This window comes from Macaca mulatta, chromosome 20, assembly GCF_049350105.2.
Source record: "Macaca mulatta isolate MMU2019108-1 chromosome 20, T2T-MMU8v2.0, whole genome shotgun sequence".
In the NCBI taxonomy this organism is placed as follows: Eukaryota; Metazoa; Chordata; class Mammalia; order Primates; family Cercopithecidae; genus Macaca; species Macaca mulatta.
Window position 1 is genome coordinate 13140560 of NC_133425.1, and position 25417 is coordinate 13165976.

General features: G+C 47.4%; 2 protein-coding genes and 1 long non-coding RNA gene across 50 annotated transcripts in view; 2 read left to right on the forward strand and 1 right to left on the reverse strand.

The window, feature by feature from the left end:
* Window positions 1-2687, reverse strand: part of GSPT1 (G1 to S phase transition 1) — a 125117-nt gene extending 122430 nt beyond the window's left edge. For all 5 annotated transcript variants that reach the window (XM_077987321.1, XM_077987323.1, XM_077987320.1 and 2 more), the window contains exon 1: window positions 2152-2687. The gene's annotated coding sequence lies outside the window, so the exon portion shown is untranslated. The remainder of the gene's footprint in view (window positions 1-2151) is intronic.
* Window positions 2688-2775: 88 nt separating this feature from the next.
* The window catches only part of SNX29 (sorting nexin 29), a 657788-nt gene continuing 635146 nt past the window's right edge, over window positions 2776-25417 (forward strand). For all 44 annotated transcript variants that reach the window (XR_013412446.1, XR_013412447.1, XR_013412452.1 and 41 more), the window contains exon 1: window positions 2776-2855. Coding sequence is in view for 23 of the 44 variants with exons in the window: in XM_077987279.1 (XP_077843405.1) it covers window positions 2849-2855 (7 nt within the window). In the remaining 21 variants the exon portion in view is untranslated. The remainder of the gene's footprint in view (window positions 2856-25417) is intronic.
* Window positions 9313-12596, forward strand: LOC144338406 (uncharacterized). The gene is made up of 2 exons (XR_013412487.1): window positions 9313-10146; window positions 10974-12596. It is a non-coding gene; the product is annotated as an uncharacterized LOC144338406 (long non-coding RNA).

Consider the following 25417-nt stretch of genomic DNA (forward strand, 5'->3'; position numbering starts at 1 on the left):
TGTGGTTACATTCTTAGTTTTACAAGGAGGGGGAAAATTGTTATTTTTGGTGGGTCCCAAGTTTTAGGCAGATGAAGGAACTTCAACCTGGCTTTGGGAGATTTGCTGTGTACGCGCGAGGCCAGAGAGACTATGATGCTTCTTCAGTCCAGCATGTCAAAATGCCATATTTTCGGGTACTGGTTTCTAAGTCCCAACGCCACTTTTCCATGATTATAGAAAATGCTGCAGACTGGGCTTGGTGACTCATGCCTGCAATCCCAGCACTTTGGGAGGCCGAGGAGGGTTGATTACCTGAGGTCAGGAGTTCACGGCTGGCCAACATGTTGAAACCCCATCTTTACTAAAAACACAAAATACAAAAGTTAGCATGCATGGTGGTGCCACACCTGTAATCCCAGCTACTTGGATGGCTGAGGCAGGAGAATCGTTAGAACCTAGGAAGCGGAGGTTGCAGTGAGCCGAGATTGTGTCATTATGGATCAATCGAGACTTATTATGGATCAATCGAGTAAGTCTCCTTCAGCATTAGAGAAAAAAAGATAGAAAGTAGAGGAGAATATATTATCTATAGAATTGTTTTTTAAAACATCTCCTTAAATGTATGCTTATGTGTACAGGGTTGTGATATAAAATACATTTCTTCACTCTGGGTGTGGGCAAAACAAGTTTGGAAAATACTCCTTCAGTCCCTTTTCCCCCATCTGTAAAATGGGACAAAACCCTGGACTTCATAAAAATGTGCCAGGCGGGGTGGCTCATGCCTGTAATCCTGGCACTTTGGGAGGCCGAGGTGGGTGGATCACGCTGTCAGGAGATGGAGACCATTCTGGCTAACACGTTGAAACCCCGTCTCTACTAAAAAAATACAAAAAATTAGCTGGGCATGGTGGCAGGCGCCTGTAGTCCCAGCTACTTGGGAGGCTGAGGCAGGAGAATCACCTGAAACTGGGAGGTGGAGTTTGCAGTGAGCCAAGATCGCGCCACTGCATTCCAGCCAGGGCAACATAGCAATACTCCTCAAAAAAAAAAAAAAAAAAAAAAAAAAAATTTGTGAATGTTTAACACTTGTGTTCACACTCAATCCATCACCTTTTCCATCTCCACTGCCACCACTGCAGCTAGGCACCATGTCTTGCCTGGACAACTGCAGTAACTCCTTAACCAGCTGCTCTTTCTCCACCCTGCCCCCATTATAATTCATTCTCATCCCAGGAAGAGCCATATCTTCTTTTTTTTTTTTTTTTTTTTTGAGAGGGAGTCTCTCTCTGTTACCCAGGCTAGAGTGCGGTGGCAGGATCTCGGCTCACTGCAACCTCTGCCTCCTGGGTTCAAGCAATTCTCCTGTTTCAGCCTCCCCAGTAGCTGGGACTACAGGAGCACGCCACCATGCCTGGCTAATTTTTATATTTTTAGTAGAGATGGGATTTCACTATGTTGGCCAGGCTGGTCTCCAACTTCTGATCTCAGGAGATCCATCCACTTTGGCCTCCCAAAGTGTTGGGATTACAGGCATGAGTCACCGCGTCCGGCCTAGGAGCCATATCTTTTTCTTTTTTGTTTTTCAGTGGGGCGATCTCCGCTCACTGAAAGCTCCGCCTCCCGGGTTCACGCCATTCTCCTGCCTCAGCCTCTCCAGTAGCTGGGACCACAAGCGCCCGCCACCACGCCCGGCCAATTTTTTGTATTTTTAGTAGAGACGGGGTATCACCGTGTTAGCCAGGATGGTCTCGATCTCCTGACCTTGTGATCCGCCCGCCTCGGCCTCCCAAAGTGCTGGGATTACAGGCGTCAGACACCACTCCCGGCCGGGGCCATATCTTAAAACCTAATTCAGATCGTGTCACTCCTCTGTTTGAATCCTTTTTTTTTTCTTTTTTCTTTTTTTTGTAGAGAACGGCGTCTCGCTATGTTGCCCAGGCTGCTCTCGAACTCCTGGCCTCAAGCGATCCGCCCGCCTCGGCCCTCCCAACTTCTGAGATTACAGATGTGAGCCACAGCGCTCGGTCTCTGCTTGCATTTTTGCAATAGCCTCCAATTCCCCGACCTTCCTAGAGTTAGGCAGAAAACCCCAAACTCCTTCCTCTGGCCTGCAAGGCCCTCCCTCCACCTCTTCAATTTCCTCCCTCTCACCACCCTTTTCTCACTCACCCTCTCGAACTCCTGGACTCAGGTGATCCTCCCGCCTCGGCCTGCCAAAGTGTTGGGATTACAGGCGTGAGCCACCGCACCAGGCCTGTTTTCTCACTCATCCCCTCGCTCCGGTCAACTCCTCCAGGCAGGGGCCTGGCAATTGCACCTCCTTATGGAACGCTGTCCCTGGGGATCTTCCCAGGCTGGTTTCGTCTCATCACCCAGGTCTGAGCTCAAAAGTCGTCTCCTTAGAGAGGCCCTCCGGGATTGCCCATCTGCCTGTGATCACGCTTTGTCCCGTTACTCTCTTTTTATTTCCTTTCCTGCTCGTATCCCTCTCTGGGACAAAGTCGCCCACCACTCGTGGCTTTCTTCTCTATCTGTTGCCCCGACAGGAGTGGGAACCTCAGGAGGGCAGGGGAGGCGTCTTGGGGACTTGGGGACAGTGACACCTCCTCGCGGGGTCTCGGGTCCACCCAGAGTCCCCAGCCCGCGTCGCCTCTGCACCGCTCTTCACACCAGGTCCCGCAACCTGGACCTGCGCCGGTGTTTACGTTCCGGGTCGGCGGGCGGGGCCTTGTCAGCGGTCAGGCTCTGCTTCCGGGGCGGGGCGGCTGGGGCGGGGCTCCTGTCTCCCGGCCTGTCTGGAGCTCGGCGGCCGCAGAGGCGGCAGCGGCGGCGGCGCGGCGCAGGCACCGGCCCGGGGAGCGGCATCATGAGCGGTGAGTGGCGACCCCGCCGCTGTCACCCGCCCTGGCCGCCCCGGCTCCCGCCGCTGCAGCTGCACACTCCGGTCCCTGGGTCCCCGCGCCCCACTCCCTCGCAGACCCCCGCCCAGTCGCTCTCTTTTCCAGACCCCTCGTCCCCAGGACTCCCGGCTCCTGGCCCCTGCTCACCTGCGGGTCTCTGATCTCCCGTCGCCGGGCACTCCTGGTCTCCTGATTCTTGTCCGTCCATAAAAACCAGCTCCTAAACCGCTGTCCCCAGTCGTCCCAGTCCTGCGACCCCTTTGCCTAGTGTCCAGACCCCCAGTTCTGAGACCTCCCAGGTCTCAGTCTCTCCTGACTCCTAGACCTGCTGCGTCCCAGCTGCAGTTCCCGGGCCTCCGTCCCCAGTCATCCGCGCTACCCAGGCCCCTGGTCTCCAGTCCCTGCGGTTTCCATACAGGCAGAGTCTTTTTGGACACTTAGTTTGCTGACCCCACTATCCCCGTGTCCCAGGAGCTCCTGGTCCCCAGAGGAGCTCACTTCTCCAACCCCTTTGTCTTCCCCATCCCTCTCATCCCTCCCACCCGTGTTCCCAGTGCTTTGCTCTTCCCATCACCAGTTCTTCCCAGTTACCCACTCAGCTTCCCTGTCGGGTCCTGGCTTTTACATTTCGATGATCCTTGCATATTCCATGCTTTTCCATGTCTTATCCTGGCTCATCATTATCTTTTAAGATCTCTCTTGCCTTGTCCTGCAGCCCTTCCCTTCTTGTCCCGTGCCCAGCCCATCTGGGGACCGTCACTTCGTCCTTGCTCTGCCCAGTGCAAACTTCTTCCTCTCACCATCGAGGGGCTGGTATTGGTGGGGATGCTGGAAGTGAGAGGGAGGTGGGTGTGGACAGCTCATCCTCAATGTTTTCTGAAGTTTAGTCCCTTGACTCTACCCTCCTTTCCTCTGAGGAGTCTTATTGGTGTTGTGGTGCTAAGTCATTCCTGGGTGTTGTATGTGGAGATGGGAGTGACTCAGGGAAGCCTCTCAGCTCTCCCCTGACTGTCTGTCCAGCCACTCTGGGATCTGGATTTATTTAGGAAGCCCCGCCTATCCTCCTAGTGCCTGTTTCTCCCTCACGGTGGAATTGTTTCTGAGGAATCCCTGCATCCAGCCCTCCTGGCCGTTGTCTTCCACTCAGGCATTTCTGGAGGTTGAGCGAGGAGCAAGGCCAAGGGATACCGCTGTCTTCAATGTTAACTTTTAAAGTTATCTCTGTGGATCTTTTTTGTTGTTTGTTTGTTTGTTTAAACAAGTGATGTGCCTTTTGTGTTTGTTATTCAAAGGCAAGATTTGTGAAATGGACAGTCCTAATAATGAGGGGGCTGATGAGGGGGAGTTTCCTGGGAGATAATCCACCTTTGGTTGCCAAATCAAATGATTTTAAGCCTAAGTATGGTTTCTGATTTGTGAATATTAGTAATACCACAATAAAGACGTTATGAGCTGGCCTCCATCAGGAAGTGAGGTAGGTTGGTATATAAGTGCAGGTCCTGAAGCCAGACTTCCTGGGTTCAAATCTTGGCCCTGCCATATAAAGCTGTGTGATTTAAGAGTAAGTTACTTGACCATTCTGGGAGTCCCAGCAAAATGAGGATACGTAGTAGTACCCGTCTCCTAGACTTGTAATGACTGAGTAACATTCATCAGGTAAATTGACTGGTGCTGTGTGTATCACGAGGTTCACTGTCCGAATCTCAGAGCTGTCTGCTGTTGTTTCTGTAAGGGCTCATGTGGGGTAGGAGTGGGATTGTTTTTGCCTAGTTATGAGAGACATAACTCTCATTTGGGCTGGGACTAGGCACTCTCTGAAAATCTTTTCCTTTTAATGTGACCAAGGAGTCTTTGCCACAAGCTCACATTTCTGGACCCCTTTCATTCTACTTTTAGCACAAGAGAAAATGAAATTGATAAGCCAATAGAAATTGGTCAGTTTATCTTTCAAGGAGAAATAATATGAAAACTCTGGTGGTGTGCATCTGTAATCCCAGCTACTTCGGAGGCTGAGGCAGGAGAATCGCTTAAACCCGGGTGCCAGAGGTTGCAGTGAGCCAAGATCAAGCCACTGCACTCCAGCCTGGGCGACAGAGCAAGACTTTGTCTCAAAAAAAAAAAAAAAAAAAAGAAAACTCAGCAAATTTTAAAATAAAAAATCATTACGTCTGCTGGACATGATGGCTCACACCTGTAATCTCAGCACTTTGGGAGGCAGATGCAGGCGGGTCACTTGAGGTCAGGAGTTCGAGACCAGCCTGGCCAACATGGTGAAACCTTGTGTCTACTCAAAATACAAAAATTAACAGCGCATAATGGCAGGTGCCTGTAATCCCGGCTACTCGGGAGGCTGAGGGATGAGAATCTCTTGAACCCAGGAGGTGGAGGTTGCAGCGAGCCATGATCATGTCACTGCACTCCAGCCTGCGCAACAGAGTGGGACTCAGTCTCAAAAAAAAAAAAAAAAAAAAAATATATCTAAAGCCAAACAAATTAGAAAAGGAAACCAACAAATGACTTTTTAGGAAAAAGCATTAAGGATGAAAACCTTCGTTTGGAAACATTGTAATTGAGGCAGAAAAAGTGGTCTGTGAAGATGTAAGGGGAAGTCCAGCCATATATTTTAATTGTTTCTTGAGAATGCAGTTGAAAGTGGGTTTCCCCACTTCTGGGGTTGATAACTGGTACATGATAAAATAAAGTGGCACGGAAATATTTCCTCTTTCTTCTGTCCCTCACTTATAATGTTTTATTTATTTATTTATTTATTTATTTATTTATTTATTTTATTTTATTTATGTTTTAGAGACGGAGTCATGCTCTGTCACCCAGGCTGGAGTGCAGTGGCACGATCTTAGCTTACTGCAACCTTCATCTCCTGGGTTTGAGCAATTCTCCTGCCTCAGGCTCCTGAGTAGCTGGGACTACAGATGTGCACCACCATGCCCGGCTGATTTTTGTATTTTTAGTAGAGATGGAGTTTCGCCCTGTTGGCCAGGCTGGTCTCGAACTCCTGGCTTCATGTGATCCACTCTCGAACTCCTGGCTTCATGTGATCCACCTGCCTCAGACCCGCAAAGTGCTGGGATTACAGGCATGAGCTACCGCGCCCCGGCCTTAACATTTTCTAATATAGTGTATTTTAAAACCTCAGAATCTAAGTAAGGTTTAAACAGTGCACATTGGTTTGTCTTTTAAATCTTTTAGGTCTCTCCCTCACCTCCTTTTTATTTTATTTTTATTTTTTATTTTTTGGTATTTTCAGAACCGTGCAAATATCACCATAGTTAATTTCACAACATTTTAATTACCTCAGAAAGAAACTTTGTACCCATTAGCAGTCATTCATCTTTCCCCCTCCCCTCAGCCCCTGGGAACCACTCATCTACTTTCTGTCTCTGGATGTGCCCGTTGTGGGTATTTCATATAAATGAAATCATACAATATGTGCCCTCTCGTATCTGGCTTTTTTCACTTGGTATAATTTTACTGAGGTTAAACCATGTTATAGCATATATCTGTACTTCATTCCTTTTTGTGGCCAAATTATATTCCTTTATGTGGGTATCATACATTTTGTTTATTCATGCATCAAAAATGGGCATTTGAGTTGTTTCTACTTTTTAGCTGTTTTGAATAATGCTGCTATGAACATTCACACACAAGTGTTTGCGGGGGCAAGTCTCTTCCTTTCTCTTGGGCATGTATGGAAGAGTGGAATTGCAGGGTCATATAGTAACTGTGGTTAACCATTTGAAGAACTGTGTCAGACTGGTTTTCAAAGTGGCTGCACCATTTTAAATTCTCACCAGCAGCATATGAGGGTTCTGTTTCTCCACACCTTCCCCAGTAGTCTTTTTAATAATAGACATTCTAGTGGGTGTGAAGTGATATTTCTTTGTAGTTTTGATTTGCATTTCCTTAGTGACTAGTGATGTTGAGCATCTTATCTTGTGCTTATTGACCAATTGTGTATTCTCCTTGGAGAAATGTCTATTCAAATCCTTTGGCCATTTTAACATTAGGCTGTCTTTTTATTGCTGATCTGTAAGAATCCTCTGTAATTTCTAGATACAAGTCCCGTATCAGGTTTATTGTTTACAAATTTTTTCTCCCCCTCCATGGTTTGTCTTTTCATTTTCATTTTCTTTTCTTTTCTTTTTTTTTTTTTTGATTTGGAGTCTTGCTCTATCACCCAGGCTGGAGTACTGGAGTGCAGTGAGCAATCTTGGCTCACTGCAACCTCTGCCTCCCGGGTTCAAGTGATTCTCCTGTCTCAGCCTCTGGAGTAGCTGGGACTGCAGGTGCACTGCCCCACACCCAGCTAATTTTTTTGTAGTTTTAGTAGACATGGGGTTTCGCCCTGTTGACCGGGCTGGTCTCGAACTCCTGGCCTCAAGTGATCCTCCTACCTTGGCCTCCCAAAGTGTTGGGATTACAGGCATGAGCCACCGCGCCTGGCCAATTTTTGTATTATTAGTATTGATGGGGTTTTACCATGTTGGCTAGCTGGTCTCGAGCTCCTGACCTCAAGTGATCTGCCCACCTCAGCCTCCCAAAGTGCTGGGATTACAGGCCTGAGTCACTGTGCCTGGGCTCTTTTCACTTTCTTGATGGTGTTTTTTGAAGCAGGGAGTCTTTTTTTAAACTACAGGCTGCCCTTTAGTCTCTCTCCTTTTTCCTCTTGCAGTTGTTGTTGAAGGAAACAGTTATTTATCCCAAGGATCCTTTGCAGGTCTCTGCTGATTGCATCCTTTTGGTGTGGCATAAAGTGTTTTTCAGTCTCTTGTGTGTGCTATAAATTGGTAATTAGAGTCTGCTGTATTTTTGAGTTGAAAATGTTTGAGTAGAGTCAGAGGCTAGATGGGTGCAAAGCTGAATACATTAAGTACAAATAACCAGGAAGTGGAAGGGCCCTAGGTAATATATACACAAGATAAATGGGTGTCATGAGGCCAGAAACAACTAAGATGACCATTAATTGGGGAGTAGGTAAACCTAGTGTGCTGTGGTCAACTGATGGAAAGCCTCAGAAATGTTAAAAGCAGTGATACAGATTCATACACATGACCGTGGCAGTATCTCAATGTTAATGTTCGGTAAGAAAAGCAGGGTGGGTCTGGCGTGATTGCTCATGCCTGTAATCTCAGCACTTTGGGAGGCCCAGGTGGGAGGATTGCTTGAGTCCAGAAGTTAGAGACCAGTCTGGGTAACATAGCGAGATCTCATCTCAATTAAAAAAAAAAAAAAAAAAAGCAGAGTGTAGAATTATACCTAAAATATATACCTTGGTCCAAATTAAAACATACACAAGACAATATTTATGGATTCTTATATGTATGTAGAACTAAAAAAATGATCAGGAAGAAAGATGTCTGCAGACATGTAGGGGTGGTTACTGTAGGATGGTGGCCACAATTTGTTTCTTTTTCTTTAGAGAACCCAGTAGATGGGAATACCTGATTGCCCACTTCTTCAGACTATGTAAGGAATGCTGATTTTCAGATACGTGTTTGCTGTTACTGGGAAAGTAGAGCTTGTAGAGCCAGAAAGTCATTATTATACTCAAGTTTTGTCTTCTGTAAGTCTTGATTCTTTTTTTTTTTTTTTCTTTTTTTTGAGAGGAGTCTCGCTCTGTCGCCCAGGCTGGAGTGCAGTGGCGCGATCTCGGCTCACTGCAAGCTCCGCCTCCCGGGTTCACGCCATTCTCCTGCCTCAGCCTCCCGAGTAGCTGGGACTACAGGCGCCCACAACCGCGCCCGGCTAATTTTTTTTGTATTTTTAGTAGAGACGGGGTTTCACCGTGGTCTCGATCTCCTGACCTTGTGATCCGCCCGCCTCGGCCTCCCAAAGTGCTGGGATTACAGGCGTGAGCCACCGCGCCCGGCCAAGTCTTGATTCTTAAGTTCCTAGATGCTCATTAACATCAGTGTTTTTTAAGGAGACACTGAGATTTGCATTTGAAGGGTGAGGAAAGCCAGGCCCACAGTGATCAAATAATTTGTGTAACAGATGAGCTCAAAGATTCGTCACATATCAGAATTTTGGGCTTAATGGGTAATTTACTGCTGTTTCTTGCCTGATATTGATGTATATTTTGGCAGCTTTGTATTAAAAAATTTTTTTAAAAATTAACAAATACTTTTTTGAGACAGATTCTCACTGTGTTGTCCAGGCTGGAGTGCAGTGCCGTAATGTTGGCTCACTGCAACCTCTGCCTCCTGGGCTCCAGTGATTCTTGTGCCTCAGCCTCCCGAGCAGCTGGGATTACGGGTGCGCGCCACCACGCCTGGCTAATTTTTTATATTTTTAGTAGAGATGGGTTTTGCCATGTAGCCCAGGTTGGTCTCAAAATTCTGAGCTCAGGTTATCCGCCTGCCTTGGCCTCCCAAAGTGCTAGGATTACAGGCGTGAGCCACGGCACCTGGTCTACTTTTTTTTTTTTTTTTTTTTTTTTTGGTGGAGATGGGTCTTACCGCGTTGCCCAGGTTTATCTGGTACTCCTGGCCTTAAGCCATCCTGTCTCAACCTTCCGAAGTGCTGAGATTATAGTCGTAAGCCACTGTGCCCGGCTGCTCTTTCTTAGTTTTCTGGAATGTTGAAGGTCACAGTTTTCTCCTTGGCACTGACTGGGCCCTCTCCGGCAGTGGCTTGTACTTAGAATAAGGAATCAGCTGAAATGAATGAAAGAATGAATGAAAAAAGAATCTTTGTGGTTTTCATTCAAAGTAGAAAGTGATGCTATCAACATTTCCCCCCCTCGTGAAGGCACTGGATTGATCTATGATGGTGGAATGCAAGAAGTACATGTTCCACCATCAGCAAACAGTTGATCCCCACCTGCGATGGACTAGGTCCTACTGGTGTTGGTTCTCCTGCTTCCTGGTTGCTTGACTCCAGGTAACTGATAGGAACTCAAATGCTTAGAGCTCTTAAAATGTGGAACTAAAATCCAAGATTTTATAGATTTCTCTAACTTGTGGCAATGTGAGCCTAGTTCCAGATAAAGCACCTTCCATCTGCCACTGTCTTGTCTATACATAGGCCATATATTTGCAGTGGGGGTGATATCACCCCCAAGGGGTTGAACACTGGTTCTCAGGAGAGAAAAAAAACTTACTTGGATGTAGAAAGCACAGATAGGCATATAGTACATATGTACATTGTGTCTGTGGTATGACTTTTTCATGGAGAGGATGATTAGCAAAAAAGTGTCTAAAAAGTATCCTTGAGGGCAAGAATGAAACAGATTGAGCAGGACACAGTGGCTCACACCTGTAATTCCAGCACTTTGGGAGGCTAAGCTGGGAGGATCACTTGAGCCCAGGAGTTTGAGACCAGCCTGGGCAACATAGCGGGACCCCGTCTGTGTACACACACACACACACACACAGTAGCTGGGTGTAATGGTGCATACCCATGGTCCTAGCTACTCGGGAGGCTGAGGTGGGAGGATCACTTGAGCCTGGGAGGTTGAGGCTACAGTGAGCCGTGAAAGTACCATTGCACTCCAGCCTGGGTGACAGAGCCAGACCCTCAGACCCTGTCTCAAAAAAAAAAAAAAAAAAAAAAAAAAAAAATTGAGAAATACTGATACAGGCTGCAGTAATTTTTTTATTATCATACAACTTTGCATCTTGCTTTCTTGCTTTTCACCATTAACATTTCAGGACAAAACTTTACCACATTGCTCCATGGATTCCCTATTGATCACTTTTATGGACTGTATAGTCCATCTTTCATCCACCACTTTGCATGTCGTACAACTTTTAACTATCGATTTTAGTTGTGGAAACTTAGCCTATCTTCCTCTCTCCCTCTAGCCTCTCCTCCCTCTCTCCCTCTCTCTTTCCCTTCCTCCCTTTCTTCTTCTCTTTCCTCCCTTTCTTTTTCTTTTGAGACAGGATGTTGCTCTGTTGCCCAGGCTGGAGTGCAGTGGTGGTACAATTATAGCTCACAGCAGCCTTGACCTCCTGGGCTCAAGTGATCCTCCCACCTCAGCCTCCTGAGTATCTGGGACTAAAGGTACAACACCACACCCGTCTAACTTTTTAATTTGGTGTAGAGACAGGGTCTCACTATATTGCCCAGGCTGATCTTGAACTCCGGACCTCAAGTGATCTTCCTGTTTCAGCCTCCCAAAGTGCCAGGATTACAGGTGTGATCCACTATACCTGGCTTTCCTTCTTTCTTTTTGTTTCAAAGTAATGATGCAGTGAACATTTTTTTTTTTCAAGGTAGTTTTCCATCCTTTAGATTATGTCTTTAGGGTGATTTTCCAAAAGTAGCATTGATATCGAAGAGTTTATCACTTTTGATGCCTTTTTTTTTGGCACATAATTAAACTCAGTTGGATTGATTTTTCCAAAGCGGTTACACTAAATTCAAATGCTGCCAGTAAGCATGAGGGCTCTGGTGGAAGCAGAGGTTGGCCAGAAATTCGGGGTTCAACATTCAGCAAACACTGGATGATAATTTGGTATATCCTCTATCACTTATCAAAAGGTTGTTACCATTGGGGTCTGTTGAAGCAAAAGGAATGAATGTACCAGATTTTGTTGGGATCGTGCTGAGTGTGTTAGCCAGGACTCTTTTCAGTGGAATGTGACAGAAGCTGATCAAACTGATTTCAGCAACATGGGAATGTATGGTGTCTTATAGGGCTGGCTTTGAGCTTAGCTGGATCCACGTGGTAAAGGACTATCAGGACTATCTGTCTGGCTGTCAACTCGGCTTTCCTCTCTGTGGGCTTCATCCACAGGCAGCCGCTCCTCCACGGAGGTGAGAGAGCCACCAGTAGCTCTTGGACCTCATCCTCCAACCCGGCAATACCCGAGCACAAAGTGAGCTGCTTTCCCTAGTGCTCTAGCCAGAGTCCTGGGGCGGACCCACCAGAGTCGGGCTGGCCACGTGGTCATCCTGTGACCCATCGCTGTGACGGTGGTTGGCCAGGTCTGGACCATAAGTCTAGTCTGGAGCCTGTGGCTGGGAGTCCATCCGACTAAATTGTCTGGATGGAGGATGAACTTCAGGGGAAGGGCTGCTGTAATTTTGGATGGGGTAGTTAGGAATGTGATGTGGCAACAGAGGCTTCATGAGGCAGGTGGCTCCTAGGTTTTCTTCCTGAGCAGCTAAAAGGGGTGGGAATTGCCTTATCTTTTATTATTATTTTTTTTTGAGTTGGAGTCTCGCTCTGTAACCCAGGCTGGACTGTAGTGGCATGATCTTTGCCCACTGCAACCTCTGTCTCCCACGTTCAAGCGATTCTCCCGCCTCAAGCGCCTGGCTCATTATTGTATTTTTAGTAGAGATGGGGTTTCACTATGTTGGCCAGGCTGGTCTCAAACTCCTGACCTCAGGTGATTCACTGGCCTCAGGCTCCCAGAGTGCTGGGTTGACAGGCGTGAGCCACCGCGTCTAACCAGAATTGCCTTTACCTGAGGTGGGAGAGCCTGTAGGGGAGCAGGTTGGGTGGGGGCTGAGCACTTTGAAGCCTGCAAGGGCAGTGAGGACTCTTTTCCTTGCCCTGACATTTTGCTGTCTGGGAGCCCTTCAGAGACCTGGCACTAGTGTCTCCTCTGCCCACCCAGGCAGTACCCCGCTTCCTCCGAGGAGGGAATCTTGCCCACTCCATCTCATTTTTCTTTGCTTGCATCTGTGTTTCTTGGAATCGCTCTTTCCTCCTACAACTTAAAAAAAAAAAAAAAGCAAAAACCCAAAACGACATTAAAGACTATTGTGAAAACAAAATATACCTTTAAATATACATTCTTGGCACATTTAATATTTAAATTTGTAGGTATTCCACTTCTGCCTTTGTTCAGAGCATACACTATATATGTATTTGCATAATTGCATTGTATCTACGTTTGAATGAGCGTTTCTGCTTAGATGATAGCACTTATCCACGTTCCTTATCTTCAAAATTCTTTGAAAAGGCAGCATAACATTCCACCAAATTGATGTGCCGCAGCTATTTAACCCCTCTCCCATTGCAAAAGACAGTCAATTCCATTTGTGGTGTTCTTGGTAGGCGTTTCCTGTGAAGGGCCAGATAGTAAATATTTTCTGCTTTGTGGGCCATCTGGTCTCAGCCTCAAGTATTCATCTCTGCTGTCGTAGCATGAAGGCAGCCACAGACCATGGGTAAATGAAAGGACGTGGCTATGTTCCAATAAAACTTTATTTAGAGAAAGTCAGCAGCTGGATTTGGCTTGGGGGCTATAGTTGACTGACCCCTATACTAGGACACTACAGTAAAAATCTTCGTGCCCTTTGATGCTCAGGAAGTCATTGTGTTATTGTGGAAAAGCTTTGGATGCAGACAAGTTCTGGATTTAACTCCCTGTTGAAGAACTTGGGCAGTTTTTGTTTTCTGTCTTATTTTTTTGAGACAGGGTCTCACTGTGTCACCCAGGCTGGAGTGCAGTGGTACAGTCATAGCTCACTGCAGCCTCAACCTCCTGGGCTCAAGTGATCCTTCCTCCTCAGCTCCCCAAGAGGCTGGGACTACAGGTGTGTGCCACCCTGCCCGGCTAATTTTTTTTTGTTTTTGAATTTTCATGGAGACGAGGCCTCACTATGTTGCCTAGGCTGGTCTCAAACTCCTGAGCCCAAGCAGCCCTCCCTCCTTGGCGTCCCAAAGTGTTGGAGTTATAAGCGTGAGCCACTGTGCCAGCCCGGGCAGAATTTTGAACTTCTCTGACTCTTACTCTTTTTTTTTTTTTTTTTGAGACAGAGTCTCGCTCTGTCACCCAGGCTGGAGTGCAGCGGCTTAATCGCTGCAACCTCTGCCTCCCGGGTTCAAGTAATCCTCCCACCTCAGCCTCCCCAGTAGCTGGGACTACAGGTGCGTGCCACCACGCCCAGCTAGTTTTTGTATTATTAGCAGAGACGGAGTTTCACCATGTTAGCCAGGCTGGTCTTGAACTCCTGGCCTTGTGATCTGCTTGCCTCAGCCTCCCAAAGTGCTGGGATTACAGGCGTGAGCCACCACGCCTGACTCTGACTCTTACTCTTAATTCCCTTATCAGAAAATGGAAATTAAAGCAAGTAATGAATGTATAGTGCCTTTCTCAGGACCTGGAACATAGAGGACCAGGTGAAATTGTTATTTGTATCTTTTCTCATTTCCCCTGTTCCTTTTTAGCTTAATTTCCAAGGTGTCAAAAGGGATTTTGATTTTTTTTGTAGCTTTTGATATGCATTGCCACATCGCTTTTCAGTACTTCCTGCACCCATAAATTGTTACCAGTGGTGTGTACTTGATTTATCATAGGTTTACTGGCATTGGGGAATTTCACCTTAAATGTTTCTTGGAGGCTAGGTATGGTAGCTCATGCCTGTAATTCCAGCACTTTGGGAGGCCGAGGTGGGTGGATCATCTGAGGTCAGAAGTTTGAGAGCAGCCTGAACAACATGGTGAAACCCCATCTCTACTAAAAGTACAAAAATTAGGTGGATGTAGTAGTGGGTGCCTGTAATCCCAGCTACGCAGGAGACTGAGGCAGGAGAATCACATGAACCCGGGAGGCAGACGTTGCAATGAGCCAAGATCATGCCACTGTACTCCAGCCTGGGCGAGACTGAGACTCCATCTCAAAAAAAAAAAAAAAAGTTTCTTGGTTAATTTGTAGTTATATAATGGGGCCTTGTGGTAGTTATTAGTAAGGATATAATTTGCATTTCTCCAACCAGGAGGGAAGATATTCTTTCTTTCTTTTTTGAGATAGGACCTTGCTCTGTCGCTTAGGCTGGAGTGCAATGGTGTGATCAGTGCTTACTGCATGCAGCCTTGACCTATAGGCTCAAGTGATCCTCCAGCCTCAGTCTCCCTCATAACTTGGACTACAGGTGTGTGCCACCACACGCAGCTAATTTTTAGAAAAAACTTTTTTTTTTTTTTAGACGGAGTCTTGCTCTGTTGCCCAGTGCAGTGGTGCAATCTCTGCTCACTGCAAGCGCCGCCTCCTGGGTTCACGCCATTCTCCTGCCTCAACCTCTCGAGTAGCTGGGAGTACAGGCACCCGCCACCACGCCCAGCTAATTTTTTTTTGTATTTTTAATAGAGACGGGGTTTCACTGTGTTTGCCAGGATGGTCTCAATCTTCTGACCTTGTGATCTGCCCGCCTTGGCCTCCCAAAGTGCTGGGATTACAGGTGTGAGCCACAACGCCTGGCCAGTTAAAAAAACCTTTTTGTAGAGACGGTGTTTCACTGTGTTACGCAGGCTGGTCTCAAACTCCTAGGCGCAAGCAATTCTCTTACCTCTACCTCCCAAAATTCCAAGATTACAGGTGTGAGCCACCATGCTTAGCCTCTTGTCTCTTTAAAGTTTTTGCACATTGCCATGTTAGTGTTTTTTTTTTTTTTTTTTTTTCTACAGCAAGAACTGGTGAACTGGGTTGGCCTCCTGTTTTGCAAATAAAGTTTTATTGGAACAAAGCCATATCTATTCATTTACTATTGTCTGTGGTTTCTTTCAGGCTACAATGGCAGAACTGAGTAACTGTGACAGAGAGTGTATGGCCTGCAAAGCCTAAAATATAAATATTTACTGTTTTGCTCTTTACGGAAAATGTTTGCCAATCCCTGCTCAAGAGAATTTTTTTTTTTTTTTTTTTTTTTTGAGATGGAATCTCACTCTGTTGCCCAGGCTGGAGTGCAGTGGTGCAATCTCGGCAACCTCCACCCTGTTGGGTTCAAGTGATTCTCTTGCCTCAGCCTCCCAGTAGCTGAGATTACAGGTGGGCACCATCATGCCTGGCTAATTTTTGTATTTTCAGTGGAAACGGGGTTTCACCATTTTGGCCAGGCTGGTCTTTAACTCCTGACCGCCAGTGATCTGCCTGCCTCGGCCTCCCAAAGTGCTGGGATTACAGGCAGGAGCCATCACGCCCGGCCTGCTCTAGAGTAAACTGATGGTCCCCATTCTTTGCTCATTTATTTTGTCATTGATCTTGGACACCATAAGCCCACATGGATGGCCTGAGCCCATCTGTCTACATGCAGAGCCTGTCTCTTTCTGTTGTGTGGTGGCAGATAGTCTGTCCTTTTGTCCTGGGCCAGCTGTGCCACTTCACCGTACGATACTGGAACCAGCGCCCTGACTTTGGGGAAGAACGATTGTCCATTTTATCTGTGCGTGTGCTAAGGCTAGAGCAGATGAAACCACCACCTCGCTCTGCCCATGACAGGAATGAGGCGGCTGCTGTGTCCTGGCCAGTCCTGGTCCTTTTTATTTAAAGTAGCCACTTGGGGAGCCACAGAAGTGAACTGCACCAGAATCTAGATTCAACAGCTGTTGAGTTCCTTCTGTGATGGGAGAGTTCGTGAGGCTCCCGTCTATCCCGGAGAGCTCACAATGCATAATCCCTTCCACGACAGGGATGACACCAGCACTATGGCAGGACTGCAGGGCCATGGGAGCGCTGTGTGGGGAGACAGCAGTGTGCCCCTTGCGGGACCCTCTGCAGGAAGATTTCTCTGAGAAGGGAACCATTTGAGTCAGCCATCGGGAGGTAGTTTTTTCTTTGGTGGTACTTTGATGACGGAGCCCTTTTCTGTGCCGAGATTGAGCCATTCAAGGAGTGAGCCTGGTTTTGTGAAGGTTGGAAGGTACAAGGTTTGGGGTAAAATGTCGGGTCTGTCACCTCTGAGCTGTTCTTTGGGCAAATGATCAATGTCTCGTAGCCTCAGTTCCTTTGTCTGTTACACCAGGGTGGCCAGCCCCCACCTTCCAGATAGATATGAGGGTTAAACGTATGTCTCAGTATGGCGGATTGGCGGCAGACCTGGCCCCAGATGTGTTGTGTTTGGTTCATGCCGAGTTGGCTGGAACATTGTTCTAACAAGAGTATAGTTAGGGGCCAACTAACTGACACAAAAAATCTGGATTTTCAGCCTCTCTTGAAAAACCAGGAGATGAGGCAATTACTGGTATTGCTGTGAGGTACTGTCTGCCAGTACTGGGTAGCAGCTGTCATCTCGAGAGGGGCACCTGCTCTGCTCTTGTGATCTGTGCCTTGCCAGCCCACCCCACTCATTTCTATCCCCCACCTTACCCCTTGGTTATTGCAGGGGTCCCTCTTGGTCTTGTATGTGCCCCGGGCATATATTGGGCAGCCCTTTCTGCCCCCTCCTCCTTTGCTTCTGCTTTCTTTCAGTTTCTTTATTTGGAATGGTTGTGGATTTTGGGGAGTGGGATGGGAATTAGACAATAGCAACAACGTTAAAGTCATCATTGGGCTGGTAGCGCCAGGCATCCCAGATGCCTGCCAGTGTAACTGAGGATGAATTCTGCAGTGACAACAGGTTGATAATGTCCTTGTTCTCTGCAAGACTCTGTATGGGGCCTTGGTTAGACGGTGAGGGGAGATGGGAGCATGATTATGATGTGGGCCTGGTCTACGGCCTGCTGGGGAACTCTTACGTTTAACCGTCTAATTGCACGGTGGCTGTAAGGTCTACAAACACAGATACTATTGTTTTAATTTTTAACCTGCCATCCTTCATTATTTCTGCCAGGGCAGTGGGCTGTTAAATCCAGCCCAAGACCTGTTCGTTATACATTATCTATGGCTGTTTTTCACCCTGCAGTGGCAGAGTAGGGTAGTGACAGCAACCCTTTGGCCCACAAAGCCTAAAATGTTGACGGCGGGACTCTTTCCAGAAAAAGCTTGCTGACCCCCATTCTAGGGTATGCTAAAGGTACAGGTTCAGTGAAAATCAGAAACAAATCATGTGAGGCAGCCCACCGCAGATGCACACGCAGGGCTTAGAGAAATGCCGTGTTCATTGCAGTTTTGCAGGGCACATTGGATGAATCACATAACATCATTGTGTGTATCCTGTAATACTAGTAAGTCATTTATTGTGTATTCATCTGCGTTTCCAGATGCTGTAGCCACTGCATAGAAAATTCAGTGCGGGGTAAAGGAAATGAGAGCAAAAGGGCCAGAGCTAGGAACAGCAACTGAGGCAGGGGTGGCTGTCACAGAAGGCCTTTGCCGTGAGACTTGCCATCTCATGAGGGAAGAGCCATGCCAGGTAGGGGGAGATTGGGGTGCAGGAGGGGCCCGTGGAAGCGAGGCATGGTTTCTATTACATTTATTAATTTTATTTTATAAAAGTATAAATCTATGTAAATGTAAATATATGTAAATTTATTTATTTTTTAAAATTTCATTTTATTTTGTTTTGAGATGGAGTCTCACTCTGTTGCAGTGGTGTGATCTCGGCTCACTGCAACCTCCACCTCCCAGGTTCAAGTGATTCTCCAGCCTCAGCCTCCTGAGTAGCTGGGATAACAGGCGCCTGCCACCATACCTGGGTAATTTTTTGTATTATTATTATTATTTTTGAGATGGAGTTTTGCTCTTGTTGCCCAGGCTAGAGTGCAATGGCGCAATCTTGGCTCTCTGCAACCTCCGCCTCTTGGATTCAAGTGATTCTCCTGCCTCAGCTTCCCAAGTAGCTGGGATTATAGGCGTCTGTCATCATGCCTGGCTCTTTTTTGTATTTTTAGTAGAGATGGGGTTTAACCATGTTGGCCAGGCTGGTCTCGAACTCCTGACCTCAGGTGATCCACCTGGCTAGGCCTCCCAAAATGCTGGGATAACAGGCGTGAGCCACTGCACCTGGCCAATTTTTTTGTATTTTTAGTAGAGATGGGGGTTTCACCATGTTGGCCAGGCTGGTTTCGAACTCTTGGCCCCAAGTCATCCACCTGCCTCTACCTCCCAAAGTGCTGGGATTACAAGCATGAGCCACCTCACCCAGCCGGGAGTAGCTTTTCTACTGTGTGATTCAATATGGGGACTGGGTTCTCCGTGCAGTTGCTTTGTCTAACCCTTGGGAGAATCCTACTGTAGTTGTTCGTTAGAATAGGAACATTTTCTCAGCCAACATCTACCTGTTGCAGTCCTTTTCATAAAAATATTGGGCCAAGAGTGGTGGCTTACACCTGTAATCTCAGCACATTGGGAGACTGAGGCAGGAGGATCGTTTGAGGCCAGGAGTTTGAGACCAGCCTGGGCAATGTAGCGAGACCCTCTCTTTACAAAACGTACAAAATTAACCCAGTGTGGTGGTGCATGCCTGTAGTCCCAGCTACTTGGGAGGCTGAGATGGGAGGACTGATTGAGCCCAGGAGTTGGAGGCCTCAGTGAGCTATGATCATGCCACTGTACTCCAGCCTGGGTGACAGAGCCAGACTCCATTTCTTAAATTTTTTTTTTTTTTTAAATTGAGGTGAAATTCACAAAACAAAGAATTAACTGTTGTTCTAAAGCAAGCAGTTCACTAGTATTTAGTACATTTGCATTGTTGTGCAATCAGCACTCTTGTCTAGTTTCAAAACATTTTCATCACCCAAAGGAAACTCCATATCCATTAAGCAGTAGCTCCCCATCCCCCTACCGCCCCAGCCCCTGGCAACCACCTGTCTGCCTTCTGTCTATAGACTTCCTGTTCTGGTCCTTCCCAGTTTTGCAAGCGTGGCTAAGGTTCCCAGTTGTTCAGTGAAGGATGTCAGTGTGGTGTGTGGAAGGAGCACTTGCTTGAGAGTTAGGGAGAGCAGGGCTCAGCCTGCAGTGCAGCACCTGCTTGACTGCCCTTGGGCAGAATTCCTTGTACACAGTGGGCACTCAGAGAGCATTGCCCTCTTTTTCTTTTCTCGCTTGTACCTGCTTAATGTGTTACAAAGATCTCACCAGGGAAATGTCTAGCATGACGTTGCCTCCATCGTGCTGCATGGAGAGGCAGCAAAATACCACTATTTAAATATCTGCATGGGCCAGGCATGGTGGCTCATGCCTATAACCCCAGCACTTTGGAAGGCCCGGGTGGGTGGATCACTTGAGGTCAGGAGTTTGAGACCAGCCTGACCAACATGGCGAAACCCCATCTCTACTAAAAATACAAACAAACAAACAAACAAATGAGCCAGGCGTGGTGGGGGACACCTGTAATCCCAGCTACTCAGGAGGCTGAGGTAGGAGAATTGCTTGAACCTGGGAGGTGGAGGCCTCAATGAGAAGAGATGGAGTCACTGTACTCCAGCCTGGGCGAAAAAAGCAAGACTCCATCTCATAAAAAAAAAATATATATATATGTGCGTGTGTGTATATATATGTGTGTGTATATGTGTGTGTGTGTGTGTGTGTGTATATATGTGTGTGTGTGGGCTTGACTAAGGGGCTTGACCTCTGTGGAATGGGAACCAGTTTACTTGGAGCTCCAGGGTTGCGAAGGTTAAAGAAGGAATATAGCCAGAATGCCTGGTTGCATCCTGCTTGTTTTCCCCTCTCCACATGCCAGGGGTCCTCTTTCACCCTTTCATCTCCCAGGGCAGCAAACACAGAGGCCTGGATTGAATTGCTTTGCCTGGGCTTTGGAGAAAAGGTAGCTCGTTGAAACGACTTCTGGGAGCCAGAGGTCTTGATACCTTGGGGTAAGGGTTGCCAACAATGATGATAATGATGGCTAATTTTATTAAATGCTCGGTATATACCAGGCACTATTCTAGGTGCACAATACAATTTCCCTCATTTCATCATCCAAAGAGGTAGGTTCTCTGGTGAGCCTGAAGCAGGGGGGTTAAGTAACTTGCTCATGATCACATGGCTGGTAGAGTAGGATTCTAACCCGGGCTATCCTGTTCTTAATTTCTGCTCTTTCTCTCCAGGAGGTCACTGTAGCTTGAATGGCAACCCCAGGCAGAAGGCTAGAGGTTTGTGGTAAAAATTAATGTAGGACTCAAACGACTGTAAACATTAAACATTAAATCCTGAGAGTTCTAAACATTGAAGACAAAGGCCGGGTGTGGTGACTCACGCCTGTAATCCCAGCACTTTGGAAGGCCAAGGCAGTCGGATCACCTGAGGTCAGGCATTTGAGAGCAGTCTGGCCAACATGGTGAAACCCTGTCTCTACTAAAAAGACAAAAATTAGCTGGGCGTGGTAGCAGGCGCCTGTAATCCCAGCTACTTGGGAGGCTGAGGCAGATAATTGCTTGAATCTGGGAGGCGGAGGTTGCAGTGAGCCGAGATGGTGCCATTGCACTCCAGCCTGGGCGACAGGAGTGAGACTCCACCTACAAACAAACAACAACAACAAGAAAACATTAAAGAGAGGCCCAAGTAGGTGACTGATTTTCCCATGCACGTGAGGTTTCTGAGTAGAGTTAGGGGGTGTCAGCTGACTGCATTTCTCAGACAGGTTTGTGAATCCCTGGAGGTATTCCCTCGGGTGCCTTTCCATTTTCTGTTTTCATTTTGATGATGATCTAAATGAGAAATAAAAAGAAGCCTATTCTTGTTCACCTGGTTGCTGGCTGGGGGCTGCCCCTGGAGATGAGGAAGCAGGAAGATGGGATTTGATTGCTCCTGTGTGGCGAAGTGTTTGCAGAATTTGGAAGTGCTTGCTGAATTTGGAAGTGTTTGCTGAATTTGCAGTGGGCCACTGCTGCAGGTTGTGAAGGAGGTCGAGGGCGAGCAGGGCTTAGCAGCTGGCAGGTCCAGGATCCCATGGACTTGGAAGTGAATCCCTCCTCAGCCACTTCCCATGGGTCTGGTCCTGTAAAGGTATTTTCCTGAGTCGCAGTCCTCGCTACTGAGTGGAGCCACTTTTCCTTCTTTGTCAAGGATTTAATAGGTCATTTAATGACTTAGCCTCTGGTTGGGACTCAGTAGGTGGGCACATTCTTCCTGCTTCTCTCTGAGTGGTGTCAACATTTGAAGCTGGCAGATTCTTGTGGGCCCTGGCGGAGGTGCTGTATTCTCCACTGGATTCAAAGGGAGAAGGTAAGAAGGAGACTGGTAGCATCGATTGCTCTGCCTGCCTGTCTCTGCAGAGTTTCCATAGACTCTAGAGCTAGGAGAGCATGATCTCATGCAGAAACCAGTAGCCAAACAAGGGAAGTGACTGTCCCTATCACATGGCTAGCAAGCGGGCCAGGCAGGATGAGAGCTCAGGCCTTGTGACTTCCCGCTCAGTGCGCTCCACTGTTCCTCTCAGTTGATAAGCGGTCCTCAGACCACCTGTGCTCCCTGCAGCCTAGTAAAGCCCCTTCTCTCTCTATTTACTTATTTATTTATTTATTTATTTATTTATTTATTTATTTATTTATGAGACACTCTCACTCTGTTGCCCAGGCTGGAGTGCATTGGTGCAATCTTGGCTCACTGCAACCTCCATCTCCCAGGTTCAAGCGATTCTCCTGCCTCAGCCTTCTGAGTAGCTGGGACTAAAGGTGCTTGCCACCACACCTGGCTAGTTTTTGTATTTTTAGTAGAGATGGGGTTTTGCCATGTTCGTGAGGCTGGTCTTAAACTCCTGACTTCATGTGATCCGTCCGCCTTGGCCTCCCAAAGTTGCTGAGATTATAGATTTGAGCCATTGCTCCCGGCCGACCCCTTTCTCTTAAGCTCATTCAGGGATAAGTTGGCCACAGCTGCCCCTTCTGAGGTCAAGGTTGTCTCAGTTGAGAGCTGCTTGCCTGCAGAGAGAGATCACAGCCAGGAAGTGTGAGCCTCTGGGTTGAGACCTGCACAACCTCGGGTAGTTTTTATATAAAGAACAGGTTTTTCTTTTCTTCCCCTCACCCCATCATGAAAAGAGGCTTTGCAGAGTAAAGCAGAGGAGGCTGCGACATCTCATCCAGAACAAGCAGTAGGGCAAAATACTCTTAAAAAAAAAAAAAAAGAGACCTGGAGGATCATTGTGCATTTCAGGAAGGGTAGGTGCTAAATCTTTTTTTTTGTTTGTTTTTTTTTTTGTTGAGACAGAGTCTCCCTGTGTCGCCCAGACTGGAGTGCAGTGGCCGGATCTCAGCTCACTGCAAGCTCCGCCTCCCGGGTTCACGCCATTCTCCTGCCTCAGCCTCCCGAGTAGCTGGGACTACAGGCGTCCGCCACCTCGCCCAGCTAGTTTTTGTATTTTTTAGTAGAGACGGGGTTTCACCGTGTTAGCCAGGATGGTCTCGATCTCCTGACCTTGTGATCCGCCCGTCTCGGCCTCCCAAAGTGCTGGGATTACAGGCTTGAGCCACCGCGCCCGGCCGGTGCTAAATCTTTGTTATTCAAGTGTGAAGGGAGTCAGCAGTATTAGCTCACCTGAGAGCTTATGAGAAACACAGAGTTGGCCGGGCGCGGTGGCTCATACCTGTAATCCCAGCACGTTGGGAGGCTGAGGTGGGTGGATCACAAGGTCAGGAGTTCAAGACCAGCCTGGCCAACATGGTGAAACCCTGTCTCTACTAAAAATACAAAAATTAGCTTGGCGTGGTGGTGTGTGCCTGTAATTCCAGCTATTCGGGAGGCTGAGGCAGGAGAATTGCTTGAACCTGGGAGGTGGAGGTTGCAGTGAGCCCAGATTGCGCCACTGAACTCCAGCCTGGGCAATGGAGCAAGACTGTCTCAGAAAAAAAAAAGAGAAACACAGAATTAGGCCCCATTTGCAGCCTCCTGAATCAGAATCTGCCTTTTGGGCTGGGCGCGGTGGCTCACGCCTATTATCCCAGCTCTTTGGGAGGCTGAGGCAGGAGGATCGCTTCAGCCCAGGAGTTCAAGAGCTGCTTGGGCAACCTCGTGAGACCCCGTCTTTATAAAAAATAAAAATAAATAAATTATCTGTGAGTGGTGCCCTATGCCTGTAGTCCCAGCTACTCGGAGGGCTGAGACAGGAGAGTGGATTGAGCCCAGGAGGTTGAGACTGCAGAGAGCTGTGATTGTGCCACTTACTCCAGCCTGGGTGATAGAGTTCCTGTCTCAGAAAAAACGCCAGCAAACAAATGGCTGCTTTTTAACAAGATCTCCAGGAGATCTGTGTGGACATCAAAGTTTGAGAAGAACTGCATTACAAAATTATCAGTAGGGAGATGAAAGAGATTTTTGTTTTCTTTGTATATTTTTTCCCGATTTGTTATTATTCTATTTTTTTCCCTACATGAATTGCTTTTACGATGAGAAAAAAATAACAAAGGCATTTCCAGTGCGGGGAACCCTGTCAAGTTTCCAGTTGATATTGCTCAAGGGCAGGTAGAGCTGTCGGGTCTCATACTTGGAAAAAGGAAGAAAGCAAGCCTGACTTTTCTATTCTGGTGTTAGGGAGGGAAGACCAGAATCCAAACCCTGGATTCTGGAACAAAGAGCGTGTGATTGATAGAGACAGGTGTCAAGAGGTGTCAGAGGACCTTGGCCAGATGGGTCTATAGCCATCCTGAGCAATGCCTTGAGATGCCTCATGGCTGGTGGGAATGGTGTCCAGGCTATTCTTGATCGAAACCTCTGCCAGAAAAAAATACTAATGGTATTTTTTTGAAGAGTCAGTTGTTTTACTGTGTGTCTGCTGACTGGTTTTATCACTAGGCCTGGAGGTAAGGCGGGATCCTTGGTATCGTGGTCCTAACACAGGCTTTAGAGGTCTTGAGTCAGGATTACTGTTTAACCAATTAGTATTAAAATTTCAACAGAGTCTAACCCCATTATCATGGCCCACATGATCCTATGTGACTGGTCTCTGCCTGCCTGTTTGATCTTTCCTTCCGTTTTTTTTTTTTTTTTTTTTGCTTTTTGCTCAAACCACGGCAAACTTCCTTCTAGTCCTGGAAGACCAGAGCCAAGCTTGTCCTACCTCCGAGCCTCTCCCCTTGCTGCTTGCTCTGTCTGGAACGCTGGTCTGCCCTATCTTTCCATAGCTGCTCCTTCTCTTTTTTTTTTTTTGAGATGGAGTCTGGCTCTGTTGCCCAGGCTGGAGTGCAATGGCCGGATCTCAGCTCACTGCAAGCCCTGCCTCCCGGGTTCACGCCATTCTCCTGCTTCAGCCTCCCGAGTAGCTGGGACTACAGGCGCCCGCCACGTCGCCCGGCTATTTTTTTTTTTTTTTGTATTTTTAGTAGAGACGGGGTTTCACTGTGTTAGCCAGGATGGTCTCGATCTCCTGACCTAGTGATCCGCCCGTCTCGGCCTCCCAAAGTGCTGGGATTACAGGCTTGAGCCACTGCGCCCGGCCTCCTTCTCTTTATAGAGGGCTCAGCTCACATGTCACCTGTGCAGAGAGGCCCTCGGGATGCCTTGGCTAAAGCAGCCTTCTTGCTTCCTCCCTATCCCATCACTGTCTTTGTTTTTTCTTCTTAGTATGACTCTAACACTTTTTCGTTGATTAGTTTATTTTTATACTATTTTTTTTTGTTTGTTTTTGAGATAGGGTCTCACTCTGTCACCCAGGCCAGAGTAGTGGCACGATCTCAGCTCACTGCAACCTCTGCCTCCCGGGTTCAAGTGATCCTTCCACCTCTGCCTCATGAACAGCTGGGACCACAGCTGTGTGCCACCATGCCCGGCTAAATTTTTTGTGTTTTTTGGTAGATACAGGGCTTCGTCATGTTGCCCAACCTGGTCTCAAACTCCTGATCTCAAGCAATCTGCCTGCCTCGGCCTCCCAAAGCGTTGGGATTACAGGTGTGAACCACTGTGCCCAGCCTTCTAGTAGGATTTTTAGCTCCATGAGAAGATGGCTCTTTTACACCATTTAAC